General features: G+C 40.0%; 1 protein-coding gene across 1 annotated transcript; it reads right to left on the reverse strand.

The window, feature by feature from the left end:
* Positions 1-1,140: 1,140 nt before the first annotated feature.
* LOC145982285 (uncharacterized) lies at positions 1,141-2,061 on the reverse strand. Its single transcript, XM_083115854.1, has one exon. It carries the CDS (start codon positions 2,059-2,061, stop codon positions 1,141-1,143), a length of 921 nt encoding a protein of 306 aa, XP_082971980.1.
* Positions 2,062-11,183: the final 9,122 nt, after the last annotated feature.

Genomic DNA, 11,183 nt, shown 5'->3' on the forward strand with positions numbered 1-11,183 from the left:
TGATTTTCTCAGGCTCCTAATCAAGCTTGTTGCAAGAGGTCAGCATAGCATGTTTTGGGGTTAGTTAAACCTAAACAATTTTAGGAGTTTGGGCAATACTGTTGGGCTATGGCACAACTTATACTAGACAAACTTTTAAAATTTATTAGGCGGGGGTTTTTATTGGCGACGTTGCCAAGTTTACTGCATTTGTAATCTTCTCTTGTGTGAGAAAAAAAATCACGGTGATGCGTCTTGAGCTGTGCAAACCTTATATATTTTTTTGGAGTGTGTGGGGGGGTTGGTGACAGACCTAAATTTTTCATGTCATAAATTTCTAAATCAGCACTATACGTCTTAGCATGTGCAAACCTATATGTTCCTATTATATCTTAGTGTGTGCACTGCTGTATATCTTAGTTGCATTTAGTTGATGCCTTATCATCGCATAATATATATGTATTGGTTTTAAGTGAAGCTACACACACATGCATCTTTGGGTCGTAAGAGACCTATGTGCGCCACCTTATTAAGACAGTGCTTAACGTGCAGTTGCGTTATGATGTAACATGCGTTAAAAATATGTTTATAATATAAAAATATATAGTCAAACCTTTATATATATTCTCCTTTTGATGCATGCAAATAATAATAATAAATTATTTATTTTTTGGGAAAACCTGGCCGCTAACCCCGCCAGGGTGCGTGGTACCCAACTCATTGTTCTAATGGTTGCGACTAATGTTAAGTCACACGTCTGTACAGTTTTGCGATGCTTGCAATTTTTTTGATCGCAACTCCATACAGAGGACCTCCATGCGTGTGTGTACTAATGATTTTAGTGTTATTTGATGTTGTAGTAACAAAAAATATATAAATGTTCTGTTTTTGATGTTATATGTGTCAGATTATTAAGAATTAAAATTGTTGTCTCATATTTTTCTTGGTGTGTGTGGCAGCCATCTGAAACTAGAGAAATTTACAAAAAAAATTAATAATTTTGCAACAATAATTCATAATGTTTTCATATTTGTTAAAGTTTATCTTGCAAGAATTAATTTATTTCATGCATTCAGAATTTCCAAAAATTGTGCAGTTTTTGTTATGTGGGACTTTGTGTCCAAGTATTCTGTTAAATACTATCAAAAATTCTTACTTGTTTTAAGCAGGAGGCATGCAGATTTTGCAATCTTCTTTGTCTTCTTCTTTCTTGCCATATCCCCATTCTCGAGTGTGGATGTTGCAATCCATGACCCTCAGTTTGTTGTCACGAGGATCAAGTGCCACATTGTTGATTTTAGAAGTGTGCAACTCGATGATGGAAGATGTGATACGATGTTCGGTCATGCGTTTGTTTTTATTTTTGAATAAGCACCTCTTGTAATCTTTCATGGTTAATTTTTGAGAACTTGAGCGACCTACCCCTTTTGCTTTTTTTACTTCACTTTCATCCTTGAGCTTGATGCTATACATTTTTACCCGAAGGCCTGCAAATTCTGTGATGATTTGACTGTTCACTTCATCCTTCATTTTTCCGATTGTCATTTTCCTCATGTTGTCGAAAAGAGCATGGTCTTGTGGATAATTAGAGAAATCGAAATGATGACGCAACTTTTCAAGATCTTTGTACAAATCATCTGTTTGGATGTTGTATATGAAGCTGTCTGTGTCGGTATAGGCTATCTCGATTTTCTCTCCATAGTATGGTTTTATCACCTCGTAATGGAACTTATACATGGCTAGCTTTGACAACTCGAGGACAGTAACACCAACAGCAACTGGTTTGTAGAAGGTGACGAGCCGTTGCGATCTCTCAATAAGTGCTAACGTTTCGTCCAGCATGGTGAAATCCTCATATGTTGGCTGAGCTATGAGCTTTTTCAATTTCTTTGGGTCGGAGATCAAGTTTATTTTTCTTCTTTTTCTAACATCCTCCATGCATTTCCCATACACACTGTTGTTATTGAGTTTATAGAGTTTTTTATCGGCAGGGGAAGAAGCTTGAGCTCGATGTTTGGTGTTCGTATCGACGTATGGTGCTAACCATTTTCTTTTTTGCTTGAACATCAAACCGGTATGCATCTTTTTCAAAATCAATCCATGTTTCAGGTAGAATTGAAGAAGACGATAATGCACAATATAATTCTTCTTGTCTTTGAAGGTTAGCATGAGTTATTTTTCCTTGTAATTACTGGGGGGTGCTTCCATTACGGGTGCCATTGCATATCTATGATGTTCTTGATGAATGGACTAGGGATATTCCATATCTACTTTAACGAGACAACCAAATTCGCGATCATCGAGCCATGTTAGACAACTCTCAATTTCCTCATCGTTCATCCATTTATATTTCCCATTGGGTAGAGCTTCGGACATGGCATACCCATACAAATTATTCATGTCCCAGTATGCAATGAAATTTGATGGTTTGGTATTATTGTAATCCTCGAGATAACAGTTGTTAGCCTTGATGTACCGATGGGGGCATTGAACAATGCCGCCACGGTTACCCTCTTCCACAAATAAGAGTTGATCGATGTCCTTGATGAGGTCTATCCAGACTCTAGTGGATTTCAGCATTGCCTGCCATGAATATCCTGCCGTAGTGAAACTGAATGCAGGATCTAAACCATAAGATGCTATTGCTCTAGCACGATGAAGTTGAAAACGGTCAGCCAATAACGTCACATCCAATTTTAGGTATAGATCTTGATAATCTCCCATGTTTTTACACCCAAATGCTTCCCATACTTGCTGTGCATGGTGGTATTCTTCCTTAGTGCACGAGGTGTTGCTGAGACGACTGTAAAATTCTTCTTGTGGGGGTAGTGCAGTTTCTGCAAATTTGGAGGCATCTGTCATATATTCATATGGATAAATACCCTTTTGCCTTAGCAATGCTAAGTGTTTATCACCAAAACATTGCTTAGTAGCAATTAAATCATTTTCTGTTAGCTCAGTTGCCAATGTGGCCAAACTCGAGGAGAGAAAATTGTACGAATCCAGAAAGCGAATTTCTATGTAGTTGTCATTTCCTACATCCACCATCTTGCTGAAGGAAATTAATTTTTCGCTTGTGCGAGGTATGACGCTGATGGGTTGAGCGTCGCATCCCATTTCCTTTATGAAGAGTTTTGCATTATAGCCTTCTAAGTTATGCAGAAAATCAGGGATGAATGTAGGTTTTGTGATTTTTAGATTCATGCCCCCAAATATATTCCAGTATAATGGGTATGGTGGTGAACTTTCTTGTTTAGAGGGTGAACTTGCATTCACACACATTACAACGCAAGGCATGCTTGTATATATAATTTTGCATTTTCGTCAGTTCATTCATTTTCTTATTTTTTTGTAATATAGCAGCTAATTTAATAACTATTTTTTTAAATTTTCTCATAAATGTTTGTGGCACATCATTGCCGCGATATATGATTGGATTGTTAGTGTTTTTAGCACCATGCCAAAGGCACAGGCTTCGTGGCGAAGAACTTCAGTGGTGCTTGATATTTTGGGATTCGGGCTGCAGGTGGCAAGTGGAATTTGATAACTTTCAAAATCAGCATATATTACTATGGGATGACGAAGTAATGCTTGGAAGTTTGAAAATTTTATTGGGTATGAAGGCATTTTGATGGCTGTGGCCGGATGTGAATTGCATAGAAGAGTATGATCTCTGTGTTCTTCGTCAATGCTTTTCTCTCCTAGACCCCAGAATATTGTTAAGCATCTGTCGCACACTCGAATTTTTGTTGTATGACTACTAATTTGACTTCTTGTTAATTTTGGAAGGTTTTGTATAAGGCAGTAGTGATAATTATTATCATTCTCGATAAGAAGCAACCTGTTGATGTGATCACTTTTAATATTGCTATGTCTGAGTATGTAGACAATGTTGTTTTTGTTTAATCCGAAAACATGTACAACCACACTTTGTTTTTTGTCTGCCTTATACTGTGCCTCGAATTTGGAAATGTCATGAAGATTTATGGGGTAATTGATGTTTGCTAGAGATTTCTCAAATTCTGAGATGTATTCAGGTTTATTATAGTGGTATAAACGTTGTTTATCTTTTTTGGCTGGGTGATGATCAGCAATGATGCACCACAAAAAGCATTTGTTATCCTCATTTTGAATATTGATGATTGCTTTCTTACTAGCTATTTCCTGGGGCAACTCGATGTAAGTGGATCCTCCTAATGGGGTGTAGCGTGCAATCTTCAGAAGTAGAGTATGTGATAAACCGCAAAGAGACCAACCCGATCCACGTTTTTTAAAATTCTCATGTTTCTTCAATAAACTTCCAAGTGCCTGCTCGCAAATCTCATTTAACTCATTACTATCGGCAGCATGGAGAATTGTAATACGAGTGTAATGATGGAAATAATCTTCATCGTTTTTTGTGTTTTCATAAAATGCTGAAAGTATGAAGTGTATCTTCAACGAGCATTCCACCAATACTTTTTGAATGCATGAAATTATATTATTTTTAATCGAGGAGAAGGAGTTGTTTAGATCTGTTGTATATTTTGATGTGAATTTCTCCTCGATTAAAACATTTTTAATGCTTTGTCCAGCACACTTCTGCTTTTTACGTGGCACTTGATCCTCAACATCCATTTTTCTTTTGCTGCATTATGATCCATCTCCATGGACATTTTTCCTATATCTGCTCATATTGTGAATGGATATCCATTTCCCACAAAGACCCAAGGACGTTTTGTTCCCTTCTTCTCCATTTTTACTAAAAATATAAAAAATTGCCAACTTTAAAATTTTACTGTTTGTTATTTATATAAATCCCTCAAAATAAAATTTACAAGCATAATCTGATACGAATTAAATTTTGCATTGTTTTCAACTTGCAATAAAATAACCATGCTTATGAACTTGTTTGGCTTCAGGAAGCAGACTGTAATGGAAGCACCGAGTCAGGCTGTACCACTACCGAGCTTCAACCTGACGTCAAAACTGAGTGGACTGTTGATTGTTCACCTGAACAGCATTTGGACGAAATACGACGAGGATGTCGGCAAAACATTTTACGTATTCAACAACAACTTGATATTTTACAAGATTCCGATTGGTGGCAAACTTACGATTATGGTGAATCCAGAGGATGTGGGCGAAGTCAAGGTTTATTTCGGTAAGAATATTTATCGCATCAAGCACAATAGGATGGATGCTGGCACCACGTACGAGGTGTCTGCTGACGATTGCCTCTACGTCGAATTGGTGGGTGATTTCGACAAGTTCATCCCTCTGTTTCTCGAGCTGCAAATAACCTATCCTATAATAAATAACAATGCCTAACGACATTTTCGGTCACACCAAACGCGACGACCACGGCGAAGAGCTTCTCATGCTCGATGTCAGGGTCAAAAAGCTGCGAAGCGACCTGCAGGCTCTCCAGTCTATGCTCAATTCCAGCCTTCAAACTGAGATAGCCAGCCTGCAGTCTCAGTGCCTGGACCCAGTACTAAAGATTGATGCTGAACTCAAATCTCTGTTGCAAAAATATACGGACCTCGCGTCGATAGACAACCTCGAAAACCTGGCATTGAGCATAGGCAACCTTCAAAATGAACTTCTTAAGGTGAAGCAAAGGCAGACCTCCGATTTCGAACAGCTTAAACAGCAATTGGAAGACCAAACGTCCACTATCCAGACGGAACTGCAAACCATCATACGGAGCATCAAGACGCAAGACTACTACGATCGCGTCAATGCCAGTATTGATAAATTGCACGATCAGTTTCAATCGTTCGAAATTCCCACATTGGAAAGCATCAAGGCTGAGCTTCAAACTAATACATTGCACGCAGCCATCACCGAAGCTCAAACTAATCTTAAAACGTTGGAAGATTTCATCAAAAACTTGCCTTCGTCCAGCGAACTGAATGCTATAGCACATAGTGTGGCCAACATCAAGCTCCAACTCAAGACCTACGAGGATTTTGGCAAACTGCAAGGTACCATAACCCACATCGAGGATGCACTTGCAATCATCAAAAATGATCTGGCGAACGTTCACGAGGAACTTGAATCCAAACTGCCAGGCATCAGGGACACTTTGGCCATTGTTCAACAACAAATTACCAAATTAGAAAATCTAAACACCGAATCGGAATTCTCGCATTTTCATCACTTGATCGACGACATACACCAAGTTGGAAACACTGCAGCAATCCACTGCCACCCAGGATGACATAACTAAACTCCAAGAAGGCATAAGTGCGGCTGCGAATGCGTCGGAGCTGGATGCCGTGAAGAAAGATTTGGAATTGCTTCAAAACACGGTGGCCACCCTGCCTACCTCGCAGGAACTTAAAAGCGTGAAGAGAGCTCTCAACCGAATACTCAAATCCGACGACATCAAAAACATCCAAATTGAAATTGCAACGATTCAGGATGCTGTTGCCACCCTGCCTACCAACCAGAATGTCGGCGAGCTGCATGCTTTATTTGCGGAGATCAGGACGCAGGTCCACGACCTCGCAGCTCAAAACGCCAAATTGACGCTCGTGGAGAGCCTGCAGCAAATTATTGCCAACGTGAAAGAGCAAATTGGCAACATAGAAGCAGGCCAGTAATCTGCCATAGCAAATTTCAGTACCCAGCTGCGTGAGTTGAATGAAAAATTCAAGAAACTTGTTGTCGACGTGAAAATCAAACCCAACTACGACACTATTGTGCTTGCTATGGAAGAACATCGGTAAACAGTAGAATAGAGGACGTGGAGAGCGAGGTAAGAGCCAACATAAATACTCTGAATGCCAGCATTGATAATCTCAAGTCTACGATTGTTATTGAACTGTACAGCATTCCGAACAGAGAATTTACCTCCCCCTTCAATCCAAGATCCAAACTGTACATGCTGACTCCTGCCAAAGCTTATTACCAATTTTTCATTGCTGGTAAACTTCAATTCGTCAAGATTTCGTATTGGTCTTTGCCTCATGCTACACACTACCCTACCATGACCGTGACGAATATTGGGGACGAATCTAAAATAAGAGAAGTGGAGTTGGTTGATTTTACACACCCCGAAACTCGAGAGACGGTCTACGACGAAGACGCAACTCAAATTATCGACATAGAAGTAGGTGATAAGCTGTACATAGAAAACCCGACATTGTCTGCAGCCAGAAATCCTATCCAAGCTATATTCTTATTTTCAGGCAATGTCTAGGCAGGCTATCGTTGACGAGTTGCACAAACCTGCACGTCGCAATTACAAACGACTGGCGGTGGTGACCAAAGGCATAGACGACCTATGGCAGGCAGATCTGGTAGAACTAAGTAGTGTCAACTTAAAAAATATTCACAAGATTAACAGAGGGTACAAATATCTTCTAACTGTCATAGATACATTTTCAAAATACGCATGGGCTCTGCCTCTGAAATCCAAAACCGGTGTATGGATTACGGATGCATTCAAATCTATTTTCGAGCGAGATTCAAGGTTACCACGCTACCTTCAAACTGACAATGGAAAGGAATTTTACAACTCAACATTCTGTAAATTTGTTCAAAAGCATAACATCCTGCATTATTCAACGTACAGTGACGTAAAAGCTAGTATCGTGGAACGTTTCAATAGAACCTTGAAAACATTCATGTGGAAGCGATTCACGCTTCAGCGAAACTACAAATGGGTCGACATACTACCGGAACTTGTGGACAATTACAACCACACCCATCACAGCACGATACGCATGAAACCTGCTGATGTAACTAAGTCTGACGAGCAACGTTTGATTTCCACTATTTATTGTCCAAAGTACAAAATTACAACCAAATAACCTAAATTTAAAATTGGAGACCGGGTCAGTATCAGCATGTTCAAGCGCACTTTCGAGAAGGGCTTCACCAAAAATTGGAGTACTGAACTTTTCACAGTAAGTAAAGTCTTACCCGGAAACCGTCACACGTATATAATAAAGGATAATCGCGACGAAATTCTGAAAGGACGTTTTTACGAGGAGGAACTTTCTAAAACAAAATACCCCGACACGTATCTCATTGAAAAGGTGGTGCGCAGGAAAGGTGACAAATTGCTGGTCAAATGGTTGGGACTCGAGGAAAAAAGTTGGATAGACGCAAACGAGGTGATTGTGTAACAAGTACTTGGGATGTGGTAAGGCGACTGCCAGATCCTCCCTCGGAACGACAGGCTGGGAAAAACGGTGAGTTGCTGCCTGAGAACATTCGCTGCCTTGTTGTTGGACCTTCCGGATGCGGAAAAACAACCTTGTTTATTGATAATTTTCTTCTTGCCCCCAAATGGTTAGATTGGAAGAACAGGCACCTCTATGTTTTCTCAAAAAGTTTGGAACAACCCAAATACTTCCAGCTGATGAAACTTTACGAGGGGCTGGGCATAGCCACCTTTTCTTCCGAAGTGATGCCCTTAGATTGTTGCCTCGAAAATTCGGTGGCGGTTTTTGACGATGTGATACTGGAGAACCAGAACGAGATTCGCAATTTTTTTACTCAGGGTCGGCACAAGAATACGGACTGTTTTTACCTTGCTCAGACTTTCTCCAAAATACCCAAACAACTGCTTCGAGACAATGCTAATTTCATTTGTTTGTTTCGTCAAGACCACACGAACTTAAAACATGCTTACTATGATTACGTAGGCGGAGACATGAATTACAATCAGTTTTCGAAATTTTGCTCTTCGTGCTGGAATCAAGATGATTTTGGATTCGTCACGGTAGACATGACGAGGAAACCCAACGACGGAAAATATCGAAATAAAATTAACGATTTCTTAAACGTTGCAACGTTACGAGAAACGTCTTGATGTGTTATAAATAACTACAATGAAACGTAAACTTGTCGACGACAACTTGAATCTACGAGAGTACCTGGCAAAACGATTCAGAGGTTGGAAATCTGAGAATCGTGGAATTTAGGAAGAGAAGAAGCGTCAGGACCAACCTATCATCGATGCCATCAGTGGGCTTGGAAAATAAATAAAAAATGTTACCGAACAAAACAAGAACCTCATAAACGAGCTGGTACCACTTGCTGCTAAAAATTATGATTATCTGCCCACGCCGCTGTCCAGCATTCACACGCCACTGGAATTCCAAAAGTCACCATTATCCATAAACCAGCAGCCTACAACCCCCTCAATCGAGTTGGGATCCTTGGCACGAGACTACTTGAGCACTCCCAAACTCTACAAGGATGAGGTGTTTGGTCTGTACACTACCATGGAAACTGGCGAGGGTGCAGTTTGGAAAATTGGCAAATCGAAAGTTATCTTCGAAGGCAACAACATAAAAATCAATCTGGGCGAGAGAAACAGTTGGTCTAGGTATCCTATCACGGTGGGACTGTGGGAACTTGTAACAAAAAAATATCCAAAATATTACACGGACGAGGATTACCAGAGTTACAGCGAAATTTTGATCATGTCGGATGCTCTCTAGCAAAACAATGATGCCAGTCATAATCGTGTCAAATCTAGCAGCGGGGAGAAGTACAAGAATCTCATCATACCAATTTGGAACTAGGTGAAAACAGGTAGTGGCATCAAACAGTACAACACCCTGCCCAAGAAGTTCGTGTGGGTGGACGACGTGCGCAAGCTCATAGACAGGTTGTTGGTTGTTGCAGGAGAGGAGAATGCAGGCAACAGCAACTTTCGCAATGAGAAGGTAGGAATTGTGGACATGGTCAGTTCTAAGCTTGCCAATTTTATTGTGAATGACGACAAAGGCATAGGGTACCTCATCAAAATCATCAACACCCTGCCTCCGAAATTTTGGAATGTGGCCGAGGGTCGAGGGTTGGTAAACGACATCATCAACAAGCTGCCATTGGAGATGAATCTGCCAGGTTACCGGTACTACAGCCCCGGTAACAAACTCGAACAGAGAGTGGAAAGAGTAGACAGGGGTGCGAATCCTCTGGATGCTGCATGCAAGGATCACGATATTGCCTACAACGCACATACCAATCTCGATGTGCGTCACGAGGCTGATAGAAAGTTGGACCATGCAGCATTCGGAAGGGTGGTCAGCAGAGACGCTTCTCTGGGGGAACGGGTTGCAGCCTTAGGTACTACAATTGCAATGAACACAAAACGTAAACTAGGGTGGGGTCTATAAATAACATCTTGATAAAAAAATGCCAATGCAAATAACTGATCTCCCACTCGAAGTATTGCAAAAGATTGCTTCATATATTTTCAACAGGGAGCCTGAAGATGTTACGAGGCTTGTTAAGCTGGCGAGGGCAGCTCCACCATTTCACAAAGCATGCGAGATGGTTCTTATGGACCATCTTCGTACGCTAACCAGCATGAGATGTGGCGAGCCCGAAATTTTTTTCGCATTGCCGACGAAAAATTAGATTACAAATTTGATGAGATAAGGAAAAATAGAAAAAAATGGTAAAAGCTGGTATACAGCCAACGCAAAAACCTCGCACATCATCAGTCACATGATTGCGTTGGCTAAAGCTGAAATATTTTTTTTCAATTCCAATAATACGTATATAATAAACCCCACAATAAAAGTATCCCTCAGAGGCTCTCAAAAATATATCTACTTTTTAACTATATAAAATAATTGATTTGTCATATAAATAACATACTATCAAAAATGAATAAGCAACCAGCACTAGATGTTTTAGCATTAAAACAAACTCTAAATAAATCATTCGAGTACGTAAAAATTCAGGAACTGGAAGTGGACAAACCTTACAAGATAACTTCTGGTGAGATTGCCACAACCAAATATGGTCCCAAAGTGCATTTAGTGCTCGACGATAATTACAGTTTATTCTTACCAGATCGATACACCAACATGTTATCTGATCAGGAGTTATGTATTTTAATTAAAAATAAAACTCAAATTGTATACAAGGGGAGAAAAGAACTTTCGGGCAACAAATCTAAGCATGTGATAGAATTTGTTTAATCCCCCTCTTCACAATATATAAATAACATACTGCGTCAACATGAAGCCTAAGGGTGTCGTGTACCAGGTACCTTACTTCAACCTCAAAAGTTTAAATACTATAGATGGGATACTCACTAAAAAGCAACGAGAGAAAAAGCATGCGTGCCTTGCTAAAGGTCATGGAATGAAGTTACTGCTCAGCACCCCTCAACTGAAGAAGTTGCAACAGTCAAGGAAACAACAAAAAATTGGAGGTTTCATCTTCAGTATCCCAGCCATCTTGGC

This window comes from Lepisma saccharinum, unplaced genomic scaffold (genome assembly GCF_977018435.1).
Source record: "Lepisma saccharinum unplaced genomic scaffold, izLepSacc3.1 HAP1_SCAFFOLD_50, whole genome shotgun sequence".
Taxonomy (NCBI): Eukaryota; Metazoa; Arthropoda; class Insecta; order Zygentoma; family Lepismatidae; genus Lepisma; species Lepisma saccharinum.